Below are 22,056 nucleotides of genomic sequence, written 5' to 3'. Positions count from 1 at the left end.
CTCCCAAGTTCAGTGAACGTCTCTGTAACCATTAATTACATTGAACTCTATCAGTTCGATTGCTTTTTTCTGTTTTATTTAGTTCTTTTTTCTGAGGTCTTTCTTCTGAACATATTTCTCTGTCTCATTTTGTCTGTCTCTCTCTTTGTTCCTATGTATTTTATAGTTCATTCACATCTTCTGGTCTTGAAGGTGGTGGCCTTGTGTAGAAGGTATCCTTTGGGGCCCAGAAGTGCAGTCACTGCTAGTCCAGCAGAGTCACTCTGGAGTGTTGCCTGTTGGGCTGCACATACCATCTCTTGTGCTGGGCTGCAAGTGCTGTAGGCACACTGGTGGTCGGGGTTTGCCTGGCTAGCTCAGTGGCTATGGCTGGTGCAGGGGCCCTGGTGGTTGGGGCTGGCCTCCCCTTCCCGGGGCAGGAGTGGCTTTGGAGAGGTGCAGATCCCAGATGAGGCTGCCCACCAGGTGTGGTGGGGCAAGAGCCACTTTGGAGGGGGTACCTGCCGGGGTGGGCAGGTCTGCTAGGGGATGGCAGGAACAGGGTGAGCAGTGGTAGTGAAGTAGATAGAAAGTGCTACAACTTTTGTTCCTAGTGTCAGGCCAGCTAGGCTGAAGGAGGACAAAAAATGGTACGTGCTAATGCTTCTATTCACAGAGGAAGTTCCTCTAGATCCCTTCCCCTCCAGCACACATCCTAAAATTAGATCTCTTCCATGGCCCAGGTGCTTTTCAAACTTCTGCCCTGCCCTGGGTCTTGGCGTGAGTGAGATTCTGTGTACACCCATCAGTAGCAAAGTATCAGTCTACTGTAACCCTGTTGTTCTGTAGAGTTAAGCCCCCCTGATTTTCAGAGCCCGGCATTATAGAGGCTCCTCCTTCCAGTGCAGATCCTAGGGCAGGGGTGTCCAGTGTAGGGTTTGAACCCCTCACTCCTCAGGGAGGACCTCCACACCTGTGCTCTGCCTCCCACTTGTGGGTCAGGACACCAGGGGTTTGGATCCCAGCCAAACTGTGTCTCTGTCCCTTCTGCCCTTCTCAGTATGTCTTTTTCTTTATGTCTTTAATGTGGAAGAGTTGTTTTGCTAATCTTCAGTTGTTCTCAGAGAGAGTTGCTCTGTGTATTGTTGCAGGCTCATTGTGTCTGGGAGGAGATGAGCTCAGGATCTTTCTGCAGTTTCCCCTTGTGATCTTTTTTTTTTTTTTTTTTCTCTATCAGTTTGCTTAGAGTTTTATCAATTTTACTGATCTTTGCAATAAATAATGAATATTAGGTTTCATTGATTTTTCTCTATTGTTTTTCTCTTGTGTTTCATTAGTCTTGTTCATGTTTAACTTTTCTTTTTCTAGTTTAAGGTAGTAGCTGAGGTCTGATTTGAGACTATTTTCTGATATAGATGTTTAGTGCTATAAATTTCCCCTTAAGTGCTTCTTTAGCTGCATCCCACAGATTTTGATAATTGTAGTTTTCATTGAATTCAAAGTAGTTTCTAATAACCCTGTGATTTCTTGAACTATTTCTTGTGTGACCTCATTTCTAAGTACTTGGGGATAGCTAAATACTTCCAGATACCTTTCTACTAATGATTTCTTTCTTTTTATTTTAAAAAAGATTTATATTTATTTATTTGAAAGAGAGATTGAAAGAATGAGTTGGGAGGAGGAGCAGACTTCCTGCAGAGCAGAGAGCCCGATGAGGGACTCAATCCCAGAACCCCATGATCATGATCTGAGCCAAAGGCAGATGCTTAATCAGCTAAGCCACCCAGGCACCCTTTGCTAATGATTTCTTTTTAATTACATTGTGGTCAGAGAATATACTTCTCTTGATCTGTTAAATTTACTGAGACTTTTTCTATGACCTAGAATGTGGTATATCTTAGTAAAGTTCTTTTTTTTTTTTTTTTTTTTTTTTTAAGATTTTGTTTATTTGATAGGGAGAATGGGGGTGGGGGGTAGAGGAAGAGGAGAAGTATATTCTGTTGTTGGATGGATAGAAATGTCAGGCCAAGTTGGTTGGTAGTATTGTTAGGTCTATATTCTTACTGATTTTGTGTCTATTGAGAAGCAAGTATTAACATTCTCATCTATAGGTGACATTCTCATCTCTTTCCCTTACAGTTCTATAACTTTGTGCTTCGTGTATTTTTTTTAAAGATTTTATTTATTTATTTGACAGACAGAGATGACAAGTAGGCAGAGATGCAGGCAGAGAGAGAGGAGGAAGCAGGCTCCCTGCTGAGCAGAGAGCCCGATGTGGGGCTCGATCCCAGGACCCTGGGATCATGACCTGAGCCGAAGGCAGAGGCTTTAACCCACTGAGCCACCCAGGCACCCCTGCTTCATGTATTTTTAAGCCCTGTCATTAAGTGTATACCTAACTATTTGTGATTGCTGTATCTTCTTTATGAATTGACCTCTCTGTCGTTGCCAGGGATAAGGAAAATCATTTCAAAGTATTTGCTCTGAAATGTTTTAATTAAAATGACCTTTGTAGCTTTCTTTTGATTAGCGTTAGTGTGACTTAACTTTTTCCATTTTTGTGTTTTAACCTATTGGTGTCTTTACATTTAAGTGTATTTCTTGGGCAGTGGGAGGATGAGCAAAATGGATGAAGGGTAGTGGGAGGTATAGGCCTCCAGTTATGGAATGAAAAAGCTATGGAGTTGAAGGGTACAGCATAGGGAATTCTAGTCAATGGTATTGTTATAATGTTGGTATTGTTATATAACAATTGATTGGTGTTATGTAACAGTGGTATTGTTATAGTGTTGGTGACAGGTGGTAGCTACACCTGTGGTGAGCATAGCATAAGGTATAGATTGGTTGCATCACTATATTATACACTTGAAACTAATGTAACATTTTGTGTCAACTATACATCAATTAAAAACAAAATGAGAAGACAGTAGTAATGTGTCCAGATAAAAACAACATACTAGTCTGTTGCAAAGTAAATAAAAAGGTGACTTAGATTTCATAATTAATAAATATTTCTTGTAGGCAGCATATATTTGGGGCTTGCTTTTTAATCCACTTTGACAATCTCCTTTAATTGGGCTGTTTAGGCCATTTACACTTAATGTGTTTGTTAATAAATTAGATTGGGTTTAAGTCTGACATCTTGCTCTTTGTATTCTGTTTGTCCCACCTCTTTATCTTCCCTTTTTCTTCTTTTTCTGCACTCTTTTGAATTATTTTCTATACTTTCATATTATCTTCTAGCTTATTAGTTATAATTCTTCATTATTTTAGTAGTTGCTTTAAGATTTATAGTGTACATTTTTAGCCATCACAGTCTGTGGTCAGTAATGTCATACTTCATGTATAATCTGAGGACTTTGTAATAAACAAGTGCATCCATTTCTCTCCTTTGGTCTTTATAGTGGTGTTGTCATATGGTTTACTTCTGTGTATGTTGTAAACTTCATCCTGTGTTGTTAATACTGCTCTTTGAACAGTTGATTATCTTTTAAAGAGATTTCAATAGTAAGAAAAAGATCTTAGGTACTTATCTAGAGTTACCATTTCTGGTGCTCCTCATTCCATTGTTTAGATCTTTATTTCCATCTGGTATCATTTGACTTCTGCCTGAAGGATTTCCTTTAACATTTCTTATAGTGCAAGTCCACTGATGATGAACTCTTTCAGATTTTGTCTATCTGGAAACTCCTTTAAGGTAATTTCATGTGGCATTTGTAGGTCTTACTCAGTTCATTTTTTTCCTGTTAGGAATCACTGTCCTTTGTTGTTGTATCCAAATGTTGTAAAAACCATTGTTTCATATATTTTGTCTGTTTTTGTTGTTGTTTTTGGGAAAGGAGGGAAAATTTGGCCTGTGTTCTCTCATCTTGAAGGCTGAAGTTCTGACCAGGAATTAGACAAAAGAAGTAAAGTGGCAGCTGTACAAGCAAGCAGTTAATTATCAAGTAAAATGCCTTTTGAAGCCTCTCTCAGGGTGGGGCACATTAAATCCGAAATCATGTTGATCTTCTCTGGGAACTTTCTTTACATCCCTGTCCAAGCCTCATTGTTTGGTGGTTATGAGCAGGTTGGCCTGGCTGTGAGTGGGGTCCAGAGCTGGTGTGGCAGGAGCAGCAGCTTGTGAGGAACATCAGTAGATGTGAAATGACTTCTAGAAGGAATAGCCAGGGAGAGGCCCAGGTTGGAGTTGAAAAGGTTTAGGAAAAGTTTCAGAACTCCTCCCCCGCAACTTGCTGAATTGAGGTGCTCTTTAATTCCCATCTCTGGAAGGCTATCCTGTTCACATAACAGCCAAGTATAATAGGGGCCTGATCCCACAAATTAGGTCCTGTGATTGGGGGCCATATTGTGATCCCGAGGCTCTTTTCTAAACTCTGTAAGATTGAGACAGAATTGTCCTCATCAGGCAGCTCTGAGCAATTTGACATCTCTGTTTGCCTACATAGGATGAGTGAGTAAAGAAAAGAAAGGGGGAGTGGGGTGTGTCTTAGCCGTAATAACAAAATGCCATCGGCTGGGTGGCTTCAACAACGGAAATTTATTTTGTCACAAGTCTGAGGCTGGAAAGTCCAAGATCAAGATTCCAGCAGGGTCCAGTTTCTGGTGAGGGCTTCTTTTCTGGCTTGCAGCCACTTTCTGGTGTGTCCTGACATGGCCTTTCTTCAGTGGGTAAGTTAGAAAGAGAGAGATCTAGCTCTCACTTTTCCTTTTCTTATGAGGCCACCAATCCTCTTGGATTAGGACCCCACCTGTATGACCTCTTTGGACCTTAGTTGCCTCCTGAAAGCCCTGTCTCCAAATACTGTCACAATCAGCAGTTAGGCTTCAATATAGGACTTTGGGGAGGACAAAAATATTCAGTCCCTTGCAGAGTGTATGAGATTCCACAGCTACGGAGGTATCTGTCTAACAGGTATGACTCAGGTCTCTTGTCAGCCCCTCATTTCTGGTGGCCATTCCCTCCATAGGGATATATGTGATAGTAATAGTAATAGCCCCTCTACTACATACCTCCAAACCAAAGCATTTAAAATAAGATTTGGATTCCAGTTTTTGGTTGAAATGAATAGAAGCGTCCTGAATGTACCTTTTTGGTCACTGTATAGATTCAGTGGGAACAGGGACAGGTCTCCTGATAGATTTCCTGTGTCTTGTCTCCAGGTTCTTCTTTGCGGTCCAGTTGGTCCAAAGCTGCATGAACTTCTTGATGATAATGTATTTGTTCCACCAGAGTCATTGCAGGAAGTGGATGAGTTCCACCTTATTTTAGAATATCAAGCAGGTAAGAGAAATGAGTACGTATTGGTGAGAAACTGGACAGGGGACTGTGTGTTGTCAGATTGGGGTGTGACTGTGCTAGAAATTGATCTTTGTAAGTTGACAGGACCGTTTCTTTCCTTACGACTTCCCTGACCTCTTGGTTCTGCTGAGCTGAAACTGGCCATTGTCTCAGAATAGAGAGTAGTGTAACATTGAAGAAAATTCCCAGATCTACAGACAAAACTGATCTGAACCCAAGAAAAGTTCGGCTCTAGGAAAACCGGCATCTTGAATAAAAGTGAGAATGTGTTAAACACACATATAGGAAGTTTTTCTTTATTACTAAGGAAAGAGAAGGGCAAGTAACATCTGTTCAGCACTATGCTGGATTCTGCCCTAGGCTTTTCTGGCCAACTGTTCCAAGCCGTTTGGGATTGATTCCAGGCCTCTGGCAAACTTCCTTTGAAGGATTTTATTTTCCCTGGGGTGTGGTAGTGAAGTATTTGTATTTAGCAACACTTACATTATTTTCCATTATATAATATATATATATATAATGTTCCGGCACTCCTGAGTCCAAATCCAGCCCACCCAGCATCACTCCCAGTAGATTTTTTGTCACAGAGACTACAGTTCTGATTCTTAGAGAATCCTAAATACCTGAACACATTTTAACTCTTTAATTCTGTGTATTTGCTGTTGTCTCTTTCCTCTGCTTAGAACTCAGACTCTTGAATGTCTTACTCAACACATGATTAACTCAAAGACTCAAGCATCTAAACAGACTAATTGGTCCCTTAAAGCACTGCTTTAATAGGCTTCAGTGAGCTGCTTCCACGCTGATTAAGAGAAGCTCACCTGCTAGAGTAATTCATGTGAGACAGGAAGTAGAGTGCTCCTTGAAAATTACGTTTTCCATGTGCATAAAAAGAATTGTTTGTCTCTGGTTCTCTTCGGGATGTTTATTGGATCAGGGAGTTGGGAAGGGCTAGGTCTGAACATTATGGACAGACCGTTGCAGTAGGCAGTTCACATTTCCTTGTGTGCAAGTTTGGAGTTTCTCGGAAACTCAGAATGATAGCTCTTACTGCTAAGACTGTGGCAAGGGTGCAGAGGTACTGTGCGCTCCTTCAGTGAAAGGCATGAACCCGACTGTTGACAGGAAGGGTCTGGAAGAGCTAAAGATGTGCCTTGGAAGTGCTGCTGCTGCCAGTTCCAGATTCCTCTCCCTTGTACCCTGCTGGTGCTCCCCTCCTGACCCGGGGACCTTCCTGGTTCCTAGTTTCTGTCATCTTCCCTGGTGACTGCAGGGTGGAGAGACTGCTCTCTTCAGCCAGATTTTGCTGTTGGATTTGACAGCTGTGCCTCTTGTGGAGGTAAGCAGACAGCGCAGCTAATCTTGAAAGGAGACCCTCTCCATCCTTGGATTTATAAACCCCACACTTTAGTTTTTCTTTTCTGTGCCTTATTTTGTTAGTACAAAGCAGGGCCTCCCATTAAACTTTATTTGCAATTACATTTTCACTGACCCCTGGAGGGAACCTAGTCTGGTGGGAACCTAGTCTGGTGACAGAAGCCCTCGGATCACTTGTCTTCACAGAAATCCACCCCCAGCTTCTGAATAAAAAGAGGATTTGTTACCAATCATTTCCTCCTTTTTCCCTGCCAGACTTGCCCAGAGAAGCTTGTTTTCAGGCTTTGGGCTGGGGATCTACTGAGTCACACATAGTGGCCAAAGGGCAGGACGGTAAATTGAGAGAAGGGATCACTCAGAGAAACACATTCCGAGCTCTGCGAGAACAAGGGGGCTTTGAGGTTCCAGACTCGTCCTGTCTGCATTCTAGTCGGTATGCCTCTGTCAGTCCTGTGTCCTGTGGAAACAGTCAGGGAGCAACTCTCCACTTCCCTTCTCTTCTTTGCCTTGCAGAGAGAGGCCTATTTATTTTGTTTCTCTCACTTTTTCCCTGAGGAAATTCATTTACTTCAAGTGCCATGAAGCTCTCCTGGGTGAATTAGGCAGTGCTTCCCAGCAGCTCACTCCAGAGGGGACAGTCCCAGGTCCTGCCCTCGGGAGGACTCTGATGTGGATTTCTCCCCTTGTGCAGAGTCTCGTCAGTGGGGGAGATGTTGAATTTGGAGTCCTACCCATATTCTTTGTTGTTACAGGCCATCGAAGTCCTCAGTCTTTTCCTCTCGTTCGCTTGTTCCTTTGCCCATTCATTCGTTCACACGCTGCTTGCAGGGACGGTGTGAGGCGGGATGAGCTGGTGACGGAAGGCGTGGGCCCAGCGCTCCACTCACTGCGGGGCATGGGCTCTTGAGCAGAGGATGACAAAAGCATGTGCCCCGTCCTTAAGAAGTACTAGCAGTGGCCCAGGGGAGGAAGCAGCTGCATCTGGTGGGGTTGGCAGAGTTAGGAGATATGAAATTTCTAATTTCACATTTAGGAATGTGAAATTAGGTCCTGTGACCTAATTTCACAGGGGTGAGGCCATGAAATTAGGAGAGGCTTCGCAGGGGAGGCCGCCCTTGCTTTGGGTGTTTGGAGATAAAACGGGTTCAGAATGTTGCACTCAGCTTTGTGGACCATTATTGGATGATTGCTGTGGACAAATGATAAGGCGTGGACCAGGAATTAAAGGACTGTGGCATTTTAACCGACATAACCATTGTGTTGGTGGTTGTAAGTAGGAAATGTCTTTTTCTGCTTTCAGAGATTTTTATATGAATGACCCACATATAAAATGTTTTTCAGAGGAATGGAATCAATAAAGCTGAACTCACGGTAAAGGGAAGCTGGGCCCTGCCAGCCTTGACCCTCTTTCCAGAGTAAGCCCTGCACACGCATGCACACTCCCCTTGGAGACGCAAGGCTTCTGTGCAGAGAGGCCCGTTGTAGGAAGGAGGAAGTGGTTTGCTGATGACAGCACATCAGCCTGCAGTGTAAGGAAACCCTCTGCTGCGGTTTGTCTGCCTTAAGGAAAAACTTTCTGAAGGAGTGTCCAGTAACTATGATAGAAACCAGTGAAAAATGAGCTTTCAGTGTATGAACTCTAATTTTGTAAATGAGATGTATTCTTTACTTGGAGGGAAAGCTCTAGAAACCCAGCTCCTAAGTCTTGCCCCTCAGTCTCTGGAAAAGCCCCCATGCTGGCTGGGGGGCAGGGGAGTCATTTGGGAATTGCCTGAAGTAGGTGCAGAATCTAGGTGGCCCTTGCACTGACTGAGTTTCAAGATTTGCTATCGAGTATTGGCAGAAGAATGGGTGGTGAGGCTTCTCCAAGTGAACCCGGGGAAGGCCTCTGCCACTTGCCCTGCTTTAGGACACCCGCCATAGCGCACACCTCTCAAATGCTTGGCCACTGTGGGGTCTGTGGGGTAGTTCTCCACGTACGTGCACATCAGGATCTCTGGCGGTGGGCCTCGCCACCTGCACATTTTTTAAAACTCAGCTCCCCAGGAGGTTCTGACTCTGATGCAGGGCCTGTGGGGAGAGCCATTCCTGTGGTGGGCACAGATCCCAAACTGCTCCCCCCACCAGAAGACCCACCCACAAGTGGCTCCAGCCTCCCTCGGCTTGGATCCACTGAGCAGATGCTGAGTGGGCCCTCTCTGCAGGGCCTGGGCCAAGTGCTTGGAGAATCCGAGACATACAGTGTTCCCTTCAAGGAGCTGGCATTCTGTGTGGGGAGATGGGGCACAGATGTGAGGGAAGTTAAGTAATGGTCTGAGTACTCATTCAGAACTGTAGAAGAGGTAGTTGAGAGCAAAATGATATTCCCCAAACCATATGAAGGGAAGCCTCTGTGGATGTTCAAAGCAGTGAAAGTGCACCTCGAGTTGGAGCAGTCAGCAGTCACTTAGGGAGGAGGTAGCACTTGAACTTGGTCTTGAGCAGGCATTATTCCTAAGCAGCTCGATCAGAGGAGGCTAAAGCAGCCACATGCTACCTTCTGGATCAAGTGCCGGGAAACCATCAGTGGGCAGCGGGGAGGAGGGGCCGCGGTCAGCTTGACTTGTGGAATTCCAGGCTCTGTGGGGCCCAGCTGTGAGGTGGGAAGTGCTTCGAGAAAGGTCATGTGTCCCATGTGCACGGTGCACACTGGGTGCTGGTATCTGGAGGTTGTGCTGCCGCTCTGTAGCGGGGAAGGGACCCAGGCATCCTGTGTGAGAGCTCAGTGGGCAGTAGAACTTTTCTGGGACTAACTGGCAGCCCCCTGAAAAATGCGTAGTGCACCCACGCTGTGTTTGTTGTTTTGTTGGGTTGGGTTGGGGTCCAGTCCTGTTCATTTTTTTCTTAACCGAGCACGGTCCTCTTGGCTGCAGCGCCGTGCATGGCTAGGCCATCATAGCCAGTCTCCAGTCAGCTGGAAGCCAGCCTGCCCAGGGCCGGGGCTCCAGGGAGGCCCCCTCCAGCCCCCTCAGCTAGGATACTTAAAGCCTCTTCCTTTTCTTCCCATTGTGTTGACTGGGCTTCTCTAGGGGAGGAGTGGGGCCGGTTAAAAGCTCCCCATGCCAACCGATTCATCTTCTCCCACGACCTCTCCAACGGGGCCATGAATATGCTGGAGGTGTTTGTGTCTAGCCTGGAGGAGTTTCAGCCAGACCTGGTGGTCCTCTCTGGATTGCACATGATGGAGGGACAAAGCAAGGAGCTCCAGAGGAAGAGGCTCTTGGAGGTAATAGCACTGTCACAGAATTTCCCAGATCTTGGCTAGCGTTTTTCCTCAGGTTCCCGCTGCTCTAGACCTCTGCAGCTCGAGCTGCCTGGGCCTCGGTCTGGCCCCCCAGGATGATTCACGGCCGCCGCCACGGGGAGGCGCCTCCCAGTGCTCCTTTGGCCATGGCGGCAGCTCGAGTAGGACAGGGCAGAACCTCCTCTTGCCTGAGCCTCTGTGCCCTGTGCTACGCTGAGTGTGGCTCCAGCCACGGTGTGTGTGGTCTGCGTCCTCTGTGTCCTGTGTGTCATCTCCTCACATCAGCTGTGTTGCGGTTCCTCGGGGTAGGCCCCGGGAATAGGCTGCTCCCTTAGTGCACAGGGGCGGTTCTTGGTGTCCGGAGTTTGTGACCCTGCCTCCTCCCTGTCAGCAAGAGCATCCCTCGTCCGGAGGCTGTGGTGACCCCTGGGGCTTAGGCTTTCATCATGATGCAAAAAGGGCCGTGACCCTTTCTTCCCTCTTGGTGAGTTCTGCTTCTGATGGCACCACTGTGCTCTTCTCTTGGCAGGTCGTGAGCTCCATTTCTGACATCCCTACTGGTATTCCCGTCCACCTCGAGCTGGCCAGTATGACTAACAAGGATCTCATGAGGAGCATCGTGCATCAGGTAAGCACAGGGGCAGCGTGTGCGGCCTTCTGTGGCCCTCACCCTCAAGGGGCCTCTCAGAGAAGTGTCCTTGTCCAGTGGGGCCAGCTCTTGGGGCTCAGGGGCCGGCTCCCTGAGGCAGGGATATTCTGTCACTCAGACCTGGTTCCACAGAGATCCAGAGGAGGAGCCAGAGCCGTTGTGGACCAGGATCTCCTACTAGGTTAGAAATGTTGCAGCATCACCAGTGGATCTGTGGGTCCTGTTTCTCCTGGAATGGAGAAGTTGGAGTGAATGGTTTTTGTAGTAGAACCCAAAGGAGAAAACAGAAAGCCCAGCTCAGCTGCTTTCAGTTGAAGTTCCAGACGCTCAGAGGAGAGCAACTTCAGGGGAGCTTCACTTCCTCACCACCAGGCACTAAGGTGTTCGCCTCCTGCTTCTGGAAGGCAGGCGCGATCAGACCCGGGAGTACAGTGCATCTGGACACAGGCTTCAGAAGCTGGGGTCAGGGTGCCAGCTTTGCCATTCTCTATCTTTCTGAACTTCAACCGGTTATGTAACCTTTTATTTTTTTATTATTTAACCTTTTTAAGGGGTTAAAAGGTTATTCATATGGTTCTAACCCCAGTAATACTAAGATACACAGTGAGGTCTCCCACCAGCTGTACTCACTGTTAGGAACCTTCTTGGTTTCATCCTTATGCCTCCAGAGTCTCTGTACAGATAGAAGCAAACATGGGAATGTAGCCTTAATGTTTGGTTCCTTTTTACCCCCAAAAGTAGCACAGTGTTCAGAATATAGACTGTTCTGCACTTGGCTTTTTTTCACTGATTGGATTTGGAGGGCTTTTCTCCGTCATCACCGGGGAGCATCCTGCCATTTCACAGCCAGGTGATGAAAGGGAGCGTGGGGGTCCCTGGGTTATTGACCCTGCACCGTCTTGGTGGGCGTCTTGGTTTCTGACCTTTGCTATCCCAGGCGGTGGTGCAGCAGAGAACTTCGTACGTGACTTTCATTTCCCCTGAGCAGGTACCTGTGTCCGATGAATTCGCAGGAGTACAACTGCCAGGGGCAGCCGAGAAGGCCTTTGTAAGTTTAATGCTGCCAGGATGCCCTCCGTGAGAGCTGTCCCTGTTCACCGCCACTAGAACCCTTTACAAGTGCTCATTTCCTCATATCTTTGGCGCCAGGACGTGATTAGAAACACGCATTCTTTGACCAGTCTGACGGGTGAAAAATATTTGAGAATAGTTTTTGATTGTTTTAATAGACTTTACCTTTTAGGGTAGTTTCAAGTTCGTAGCAAAAGTGAGTAGCATGTGGTGAGTTCCCAGATAGACACCACGCACAGCCACCGCCTCCCCCGCCACAGGCAGTGTCACCCACAGTGTCGCTGCCGTGCACGCCTGCCCCTCACTCACACACGTGGTCACCGCGCACACTCCGCCGTTTATGTCAGGGTTCGCACTTGGTCTCTCTCAGTAGAGGTTTTAATTTGCATTTCCCCTTTAAGGTTACCTTTCCACTTTTTAAAAAAGCCGTGTTTACTTCATTTTCTGTGTATCTATTTAACCTCTCTGAGCCTCGGTCCCCATAGCTGGTAAATGGAGGCGATTCCTCCTGCTCTGGGAGGGTCATGGTAAGAATTGAATGAGCAAAAGCCACCCGCTCAGGGCCTGGCACAGCACATGCCCTAAGTGGAAGAGCTCTTACGTTAGCAAAGCCACATGCACCCACACATACCCCTTCCCTTCCCCGTGTGGGCTGTGCTCTGGCTCCGAGGAGAGGAGCACCAGGTCAGGAGCAGGAGGTCGTATACATAGCAGCTCCCCTTAAGACTAAAACCGGCTCAGCAGCTCCTGTGCAGTACCCCATGCGCACCATCAGCACTAAACACAGCCTTCCCTACCCCACGCCTGCTTAAAATCTTAGCTCTAACAGGAGACCTTTCTCGCTGCTTCTTGGCGTGTACCCGGAACCACGTGAGCCTGTGTGCTGCCAGGGCCTTCTCTGTTCCACTGGCCTAGTGCCTGCCGGCGTTTGGGAATATGTCCCACGGGTAGGCAAGGGTCTGCTGTGCCTGCAAAGTCTCAAGCGAGGCACCATGGACAGAAATAGGAAGTAGGTGCCTCTCTGCCCTTTGAGTGAATATAACAGAAGACCGAGTCCACAGCAGTGTCATTGTCACTTTCTGGATTTATCCCTAGGGATAATGAAGGTACAGTTAGAGGTGTCATGGCCAAAGCAGTACCTGTGACCATCACTTCTGGGACAGGGAGTCTCATGGGAAGGAAGAAGAACACCGTTCTGCTTGCCTTCCCTGACTGTAGTCACTGGCCGTGTCCTCGGGTCTCTTGGGAGCGAGGTGTCCATCAGAAAGAGACCTCCGTTGTGTTTCTGTTAGCAGGTCTTTCCTGCGGTGACTTCTCTTGGCCTGAACGAACAGGAGCTGCTGTTCCTCAGCCAGGCGGCATCTGGCCCTCACTCCTCTCTCTCTTCGTGGAATGGCATCCCTGACGTGGGCATGGTCAGTGACATCCTCTTTTGGATCTTGAAGGAACACGGGAGGAGTAAAAGCAGAGCCTCGGACCTCACCAGGATCCATTTCCACACGTTAGTCTACCACATCCTGGCAACAGTTGATGGACACTGGGCCAATCAGCTAGCGGCTGTGGCCGCGGGCGCTCGCGTGGCTGGGACACAGGCCTGTGCGACAGACAACATCGATGCCAGTCGAGTGTCCCTGCGGGCACCCCGTGAGTTCATGACCTCCCATTCGGAGGCGGGCTCGAGGATCGTAATAAACCCCAACGAGCCAGTAGCCGAGTGGCACAGGGAGGGCATATCCTTCCACTTCACACCAGTACTGGTGTGTAAAGATCCCATTCGAACAGTGGGCCTTGGAGATGCCATTTCCGCCGAAGGCCTCTTCTACTCAGAAGTCCGCTCTCGCTCCTAGGAAGGTGGCTGTGGGTGATTTTTCCGAAGGAGAGCTACCCGGTTTAAATTACAGGAAACATAGGATGGAGGGGTGTCCAAACAGTTTCTAGATCTAATTGAAGGATAGATAGCCAAAGAAACAACAGATTCAACTGTATCAGATACATTCCAGCCTGTTGACGATTACACAGAAACATTTCAGGTTTTAATCAGAATTTAGCTATCTACTAATGAGACTGGATTTGTGGGGGGGTTTTATGTTGTGTGTTACAGGGGTAAAACTTGATTGCCATGTCCCCATTTTGTGCAGCGTTGTCAAGTATTTCAGGCCAGACTCCACTCTGGAGAGCGTGTCTGCTGAAGAAAGCATTTCCTCTGGGGCCCAGGGCGGAAGCGTGCACTTGCTCTCCTGGGCTCTCGGCCCCTGTGGAGCCCAGCACGAGGGTCTCGTGTTCTCTCTCCACTCCGTGCTCATGGGCAGGATCACGATTTCCATTCAGTGTTACAACGAAAATGTTTAATGAGCACACCTTCTTAGTCTTCTGCTCTCAAAGTGCAGACAGAGCCCCAAGTCAGGACAGCACAGTCGTCCTCGTGGCTTCATAGTTGCAGCTGAGGCTCCGTGCCGCCTTTGAGGAAGGCCTTCATTTTCTGCCTTTGCTCAGGGGCCTGGCTTGCCTGTGGGTTGGCCTTGGGGACTGCCAGGCTCTGCCTTCTGCCCTCCGGGGTTATAGGCTGGTCCAGAGCCCACCGTGCCTGGGCCCAGCCTCAGCCCCCGGCTCTGGATACACTTTCCACAGTGGAAGACTGATCTTTGTTCGTTCTGATCGTTGAAGGAATTTGCTTTTACAACTGGAATATGCTTCTGCGTGTGTAACAGATCATGTCTGTGTTACATTGACACACCACATCCATTAAAAAGTTTTACCTCATCAGAGCCCCAGAATCATGAATAAATCTGCCATGTTACGTATTTATTTTTTTATAAGTCAAGGAGACTTCTGTGTGCTTTTAAAAATATTAAAAATAATTTACATTTCGGGAATCCTAAGTCTGCTTGTGATTGAGTCTCTCTCTCCCAGCCCTACTCTGGAGCCGGAAAAGTATAATCATTTCTGATCTTGACTAGGACATGAGTTGTATGTTACTCCTGAGGTGTTTATCTTTTCCCCACTGCTGAGCCCGAGCTATAGATCTGTCGTCTGTTGGTTTAAGGTGACAGACGACAGTAGTACCAAGACAGAGTAGCCAAGCCACTGTGGAACAGCCGTTTGGAAGAGTGCGGTGAGCCTTCTCAGTTGTTCGAAGAGCGGTGTGAACGCGGCAGCTGCTGGCAGGCTGACGTGGGTCAGGGGTAATCAGTTCATACCTGGCTCTTAGCAGCTTCTGGAACCTCAAAACTACCTTGGGTTCTTCGTGTATGGCCTCCCCCGCCCGCTGTGGGTAAGAAGGAAAGGCTTGATCACTCCTTCAAAGAGAATTTAAACCTAGAGCTTGAAATTCAAAGCAAGTCGCTTATTAAGGGAATTTCTGGCTGCTACCCCATCAGTCTCTGCCTCCAGGCTCCATTAGAAATAATTAAACACCAAGCTCCTAGCCTATTTGTATTAGAAAGGCTGAAGTGGGAAGAGCTTTCTGTTTTTCCAAGAAGAGCTGGAATAAGTCCTCACTTCTGTTACATAAACCCAAGACAACTGTGAGAATATTGAGGTGCTTCCCACGGGGCTTTTTCTTAGTCCGGCTCCGAGCTGTCTGCTCCCCCTCCCCTTAGTATATATGGTCCCGGGTTTGCATGGGGGATGTCAGGAATGTGTAATCAGCACGTACCTTAGAGCAGTGGCTTTCTGGTCAGTGTGGTGGTTAACACAGCGCGTCCCCGTGCATCGTGCGCACGGGGCAAGTATTCCTTCCCGTCTTAAGAAGCTTTCCTTGTGCCTGAATGAGCTGCACGGAGTCAGGAATGCGCACAGGGCTCCCCTGAACGTCCCACTTTTTCGAGAAGGCAGCTAAACTTCAGCAGGAAGCTCCGACTCCAGCACTTGGGAGAGGCTTTGCAGAAGTGAGCTGCCAGGATAAGCGGCAGGTGCAGCCTCGGGCCTCCACCCTCCACCCTGCGCCCGGAGCTGTATGGTACAGAGCTTTCCGCGTGGGCCTTGGTCGGAGGTTGGAAAATCGACTGGACTAGAAGAGAGGGGGCCTGGTGAGAAAGGAGCCTCCCTACAGATGCTATTAACACTCACTCATACTTGCTTGAAATGGTTTAATGCTCTGGGGAAAGCGCCAGCCACGCCAAACTGTTGAGAGGACAGTTTGGCCCCAGATCAGTCACCCCCATCATGCAGACTGAGTTTGCATTTTTATTCTGGCTAGTGGGAAGGGGAGCTCATCGGAGGAAACTCGCATTCTGTGCAGGGTGTCGAGACGGCGGTATCGTGTGACGGCACATGATCCTCCCGAGCCTCACTTTGCTCATCGGTGAAGTGGGTGCATGGTGGCCCCTCGGGGTTCTTAGTATACGTGTAAAGGGGAGTGCTGTGCAAGACAGTACAGTACACGGCACGTGTTTCAGAGCTTAGTAATTATGACTTACAATTCCCAAACTGAACTGGCAATTTTCTGGGTCTCTTTAGTACTATTTTAAAACGTTGAAAAGCTACCACAGTGACTCTGGAGTCTTGTCCTAGGTAGAGCGGAGCTACACAGATGTCAAGGGTATCGTTTGGTGGTTTTGACAAACGTGTACACCCGTCTAACCCAAATGCCTATTCAGGTACAGAATGTTCCCGTCCCTCCAAAGTGACTGAACCGTTTTACTCCCACCAATGATGTGTGACAGTTCCGGAGGCTTCTCGCAGGCACCAGGATTCGGGGGTGTCCATGTTTAATTGTAGCCATCTTGAAGGTAAGTAGTGGTATTTCACTCTAGTCTAGTTTTGCATCTTCCTGATGGTGAATAGTGTTTTTTACATGATTATTGGCCGTTCATGTATCTTTGTGAAGTGTCCCAATCTGCCTGCTCCCCCCCCCCGCCCCGCCCCAGCTGGGTGGTTTTGTATACATTGTTGTTTGGGTGGTTGGTTTTCTTACTGAGTTGTAGGAGTTCTATGTTCCCAGTCTGTAGACAGATACTCATTTTCTTCCTGGCTCGCTGGTCTGAAGCATTGAACTCTTCCTGTCATGCCTGTAATCTCATTCTTTTCTTCTAGGAGCTTTGCAGTTTTAGGTTTTACACTTCAGTCTGTAATCCGTTTTGAGTGCCTTTTTGTGGATGTGTTAGGTTGGGATCAGATTCACTGTTTTCTACACAGCTATCTGGTTGGTCTGGCTCTGACTTTCCTTCCCCCACTGCATTGCTTTCAGGCCTTTATCAACAGTGACTGGGTAAGTGTGGGTCTATTTACGGATCTATTTGTCTGTCCTGATGCCAGTATCACATAACTGTTATTCTGGTCAAGCCCTGAAGTGAGATAGTGAGTGTAAGTCCTTCAGCTTTGTTCAAGATCACCTTGGATGCACTAAGTCCTTTGTATCTTCCTCACACTTTTCTTTTAAAAGATTTTTTTTTAAATATTTTATTTATTTATTTGACAGAGATCACAAGTAGGCAGAGAGGCAGACAGAGAGAGAGGAGGAAGCAGGCTCCCTGCCGAGCAGAGGCCGATGCGGGACTCGATCCCAAGACCCCGGGATTATGACCCGAGCCGAAGGCAGAGGCCTAACCCACTGAGCCACCCAGGCGCCCCTTCTTTTAAGATTTTATTTATTTATTTGACAGAGACACAGCGAGAGAGGGAACACAAGCAGGGGGAGTGGGAGAGGGAGAAGCAGGCTCTCTGCTCAATAGGGAGCCCAATGCGGGGCTAGATCCCAGGATCCCGGAACCATGATCTGAGCCAAAGGCAGACACTTAACGACTGAGCCACCCAGGCACCCCCGTTCCTCACATTTTAGAACCAGCTTGGCACTTTCTACCCCAAATCTTGTTGAGCTTGTGATAGGAATCCGTAGATCTATTTGGAAAGAATTTTTACCTCAACAAGAGTTAGTTTTCTAGCATGTCAACATGGCCTAGCTTTCCCTTTTGGTCTTTTTCCAATGCTTTGTAGTTTTCAGGGTATAGGGGCTGCATGTTTTAAATTCATTCCTAAGTATTTCACATCAATAGTTCTTGACAGTTTTGTAAATGGATTTTTTTGAATTTCATTTTCAAACTCTCCCTTGGTGGTATGTAACAGTATCATGGATTTTTGTCAGATCCAGTTATCCCTTGTTGTTATTTACTTATTTTTAGGATTCCTTGGGTTTTCCTACATAAGCGACCATGTCCTTTGTGTAGTTTTCTGTCTATACCTTTTTATTTCTTGCCTTTGTAGCACTGACTAGAACTTCTAGAATAATGTTGAACAAAACTTACAAGTGGACAACCTTGCCTTGGTCCTGATCTTAGCAGCAGGGTGGTGAGTGTTTTACTACTGAATGTGATACTCACTGCACCCTTTTCCATAGACGCCTTTTGTTAAGTTATGTTCCTTCCTATGCCTGATTAGCTGTGTTCTTATGACGGCTTTTTATAAAAATTGCTTTTTCTGTATCCTACTGAAATCATAGGACTTTCTCATTTATTTTGTTAACATGTGAAAGTACTTTGATTTTCAAACAGTAAACCAAGAGTTAATTAAATTTAAAATTATTCTGGGATAACCCCAACTCAGTCATGATGTATGTAGTAACCTTTTTATATTCTGCTAGATTTTATGTGCTAATATTAATTTGCTAATATATTAAGAATTTTTGTACCCATGGTCATGCAGAGTAATGGGTATCATTTCCTTATTTGGTAATGTCTTTGTCCGGTTTTGGTATCAGGATTATGCTGGCCTCATACAAACAAGTTGGGAAGCTTTTGTTCCTATTCTCTAAAAATTTTTGTAAAGTTGTATTTAGTAAAATTTGCCAGCTAAATCATCTGGGCCAAGAGTTTGCTTCAGATTATAAATGGTTCATAATGTTCCTTGATCTTTCTTATTTCTCTAGGATCTATAATGCTGTTCCCTTCATTCCTATTATCTTTATATCCTGATTTGTCTCCTCTTTTTTCCTTCATCAGTTTAGCTGGGGATTTTTTTTTTCCATAGAACTTCTAGCTTTTTAGATCTTTAATATTTGTCTGCTCTGTAGTTATTTAGGGTTTATTTTGCTCTTTTTCTAGTTTAAGGTAGGAACCTCTATCACTGGTTTTCTGCCTTTCTTATGTTCTAATAGAAGCATTTACAGCCATAAGTTTCCTATAAGCACTGCTTTTAGCTGAGTCCTATAAATCATGATTTGTTTTCATTATTCAAAATATTTTCTCTTTTGGTTTCTTTCTTGACTTATGAGTTATTACAAGTATGTGTTTAGTGTCTAAATACTTAGGGGTTTTCTACATGTCTTGTTAATAATTTTTCTTACTATATTCTGTTAGCCAACATACATCATTAGCTTTTGACGTAAGTGTTCAACGATTCATTAGTTGCGTGTTAACACCCAGTGCTCGTCACCACACATGCCCACCGTAATACCCATCACCCGGTTACCCCCTCCCCCCCATCCCCTCCCTTCTGTAACCTTCAGTTTGGTTCCCGGAGTCGAGAGTCTCTCATGGTTTGTCTCCCTCTCTGATTTCTTAGCAATTTTCCCTCCCTTCCCTTGTGGTCCTCCATGCTATTCCTTATGTTCACATATGAGTGAAACCATATGGGAATTGTCTTTCTTGGCCTGACTTACTTCACTCAGCAGAGTCCCCTCCAGTTCCATCCATGTCGATACAGAAGTTGGGTAGTCATCCTTTCTGCTGGCTGAGTAATACTGCATTGTATATATGAACCATATCTTCTTTATCCATTCATCTGTTGAAGGGCATCTCGGCTCTTTCCAGTTTGACTATTGTGGCTATTGCTCTATGAACATTGGGGTGCAGGTGCCTTTCTTTTCACTATGTCTGTATCTTTGTAGTGAATACCTACTAGTGCAATTGCTGGGTCGTAGGGTACCTCAAATTTTAACATCTTGAGGAATCTCCACCCTGTTTTCCAGAGTGGCTGTACCAGCTTGCGTTCCCACCAACAGTGTAAGGGGGATCCCCTCTCTCCACATCCTCACCGAGATCTGTCGTTTCCTGTCTTGTTAATTTTGGCCACTCTGACTGGTGTGAGGTGGTATCTCATTGTGGTTTTGATTTGAATTTCCCTGATGCCGAGTGATGTTGAACATTTTTTCATGTGTCTGTCAGCCATTTGTATGTCTTCTCTGGAGAAGTGAGTGCTCATGTCTTCTGTCCATTTACTGACTGGATTATTTGTTTAGGGAGAAGATACATGCCAGTGACATTATAGATAAAGGGCTGGTATCCAAGATCTGTAAAGAACTTCTCAAACTCAACACCCAAAAAAACAAATAAGCCAGTTAACAAATGGGCAGAAGACAATGGACACTTCTCCAAAGACGACATACAATTGTTATCAGTTTCTAATAGAATTTAATTGTGGTCAGGGAACAGACTGTGTAAATTTCAGTCTTTTCACTTTGAGACGTATGGCGTGGCCCAGTCCGTGGTCTGTCCTGCTGCAGGTACTAGGAGCACTTGTGGGAAATGTGTAGTCTGCAGCGGTTGGCTGGACTGTTCTGTAAATGTCATTTCAGTCAAGGTGGCTTGTATGTCCTTTTTATACTTATTGTCTAATTCTAACAACTGCTGAAGAGGGAGCACTAACATAGCCAACCAAGATTGTGGATTTAACTATCAATTTTTGCTTTGTGTATTTTGAAGTAATGCTGTTAGGTGTACATATTTGTTATGTTTCTTCTACTGAACTGAACTTTTTATTATTGTAAAATGTCCCTCTTTATTTCTGGCAATGCTCCTTGTTTTGAAGTCGTCTTTAGCGGACATTAATACAGCTCTCCGGACTTAGACCTGTAGCTTGAATGGCATTGCTTTTTCCATCCCCCTGCTTTCAGTGACAGATATATCCTTTCTCTACTTTTTAATTGGAATGTACAATCCAATTACCTTTTTTTTTTAAGATTTTATTTATTTGACAGAGATCATAAGCAGGCAGAGGCAGGCGGGGGGGGGGGGCGGGGAGCAGGCTCCCCGCTGAGCAGAGCACCCGATGCGGATGCGGGGCTCAATTCCAGGACCCTGAGATCATGACCGAAGGCAGAGACTTAACCCACTGAGCCACCCAGGCCCTGTTACTTTTTAGTCTAATAATGTTTTAATGTAATTACGGACTTGATTGGATTCATATTAACATTTTATTTCTTATTTTGTCTTTCTCCCATCTTTTTTTGTTGTTCCTTGGTTCTTCCCTTCCTGCCCTTTAGGGGAGGTGGGTACTAATTGAATATTTTTTAGAATTTTAATTTTCAGAGGCACCTGACTGGCTCAATCGGAAGAGTGTGCAACTCTTAATCTCAGGGTCATGAGTTTGAGCCCCATGTTGGGTATAGAGATTGCTTTAAAAAATACAATCTTAGGGATGCCTGGATGGCTCAGGCGGGTTAAGCATCCAATCTTGATTTTGGCTCAGGTCATGATCTCAGCGTTGAGATCAAGCCTTGAGATCCAGCCTCATCTGGCTCCGTGCTAGGTGTGTTGCTGCTTAAGATTCTGTCTGTCCCTCTGCCCCTCCCCCACTCTTGAAAACAAAAGGATTATAATCATACATCCCGAAGCTTTACTGTCTTTGGGATGCAGTTTTGTACTAACACTACTCCGTTAAAAGGGCACTTTTCCCATACGCTAGTTCATACTTGCACTTTCCTGCCTCAGTTCAAGTCATCTAAAACCACGTGTGCTGTGATGATGTAGTTTGCCTCATTTTCCTAATTCTGTGAAAAATTGTGATGACACGAGCAACACCCATATTAGAAATTAGAATAGCTCCTTTCTCACCAGAGTTAAGAAGCTGCGAATCCACATGCCCAAAAGACCAGGCAGTGTGACCTAGTACGGCTGTGCCCCAGACACCGTGGGCTTGAGGCGTGCAGGCCCGCTTATACGTGGACTTTCTTCAGTAAATGCATTGGAAGATTTTTTTGGACATCTGTGACAATTTGAAAAAACTCAGATGAACCATGTAGCTTAGAAATATAAAAAAAGTTTAAGAAAAAGGTTTATCATGAATGCATGGATAACAGGTAAGAGCAGGAGCTCTGCATCCAGACCTGGGTTCAAAATCTGATCCACCATTTTCCTTGAAAAACTCATTTTACCTCTCAACCTCCACCACCTCCTTTACAGATAGAGGATAATAATGTCGCTCTTTTGGGAGCGGTCAGGGAGACCAGTCCCTTCCTGAGCCCATCCTTCCCTGGCCTCCCTAAACACCACTGTCCTGGGTTTGCCTCTTCGGTCACTGTCACTTGCTTCTGTCTCCTTTGTCAGCTCTTCTGCTTCTCCCTTTATTATTATTTTTTAAGATTTTATTTATTTATTTGACAGACAGAGATCACAAGTAGGCAGAGAGGCAGGCAGAGAGAGAGAGAGGAGGAAGCAGGCTCCCTGCCGAGCACAGAGCCAGATG

General features: G+C 46.1%; 1 protein-coding gene across 4 annotated transcripts in view; it reads left to right on the top strand.

Moving 5' to 3' along the window:
* Positions 1-14,531, top strand: part of ADPGK (ADP dependent glucokinase) — a 48,332-nt gene extending 33,801 nt beyond the window's left edge. Inside the window, exons 1-5 of one of the 4 annotated variants that reach the window (XM_032864998.1) lie at positions 4,627-4,650; positions 5,143-5,263; positions 9,724-9,920; positions 10,468-10,566; positions 12,951-14,531. In XM_032864998.1, coding sequence (XP_032720889.1) covers positions 4,633-4,650; positions 5,143-5,263; positions 9,724-9,920; positions 10,468-10,566; positions 12,951-13,505 — 990 coding nt within the window. In that variant the 5' untranslated portion in view covers positions 4,627-4,632 and the 3' untranslated portion in view covers positions 13,506-14,531. Of the gene's footprint in view, positions 1-4,626; positions 4,651-5,142; positions 5,264-9,723; positions 9,921-10,467; positions 10,567-12,950 lie in introns of those variants that run through there. The other 3 variants (XM_032864996.1, XM_032864995.1, XM_032864997.1) reach the window with 3 other exon arrangements.
* The last annotated feature ends 7,525 nt before the right edge of the window (positions 14,532-22,056 follow it).

This window comes from Lontra canadensis, unplaced genomic scaffold, assembly GCF_010015895.1.
Source record: "Lontra canadensis isolate GAN:19392208 unplaced genomic scaffold, GSC_riverotter_1.0 scaffold28, whole genome shotgun sequence".
Lineage (NCBI taxonomy): Eukaryota > Metazoa > Chordata > Mammalia > Carnivora > Mustelidae > Lontra > Lontra canadensis.
Note: the sequence above shows the minus strand (reverse complement) of the source record. Positions and strands in the feature narration are given on the sequence as shown.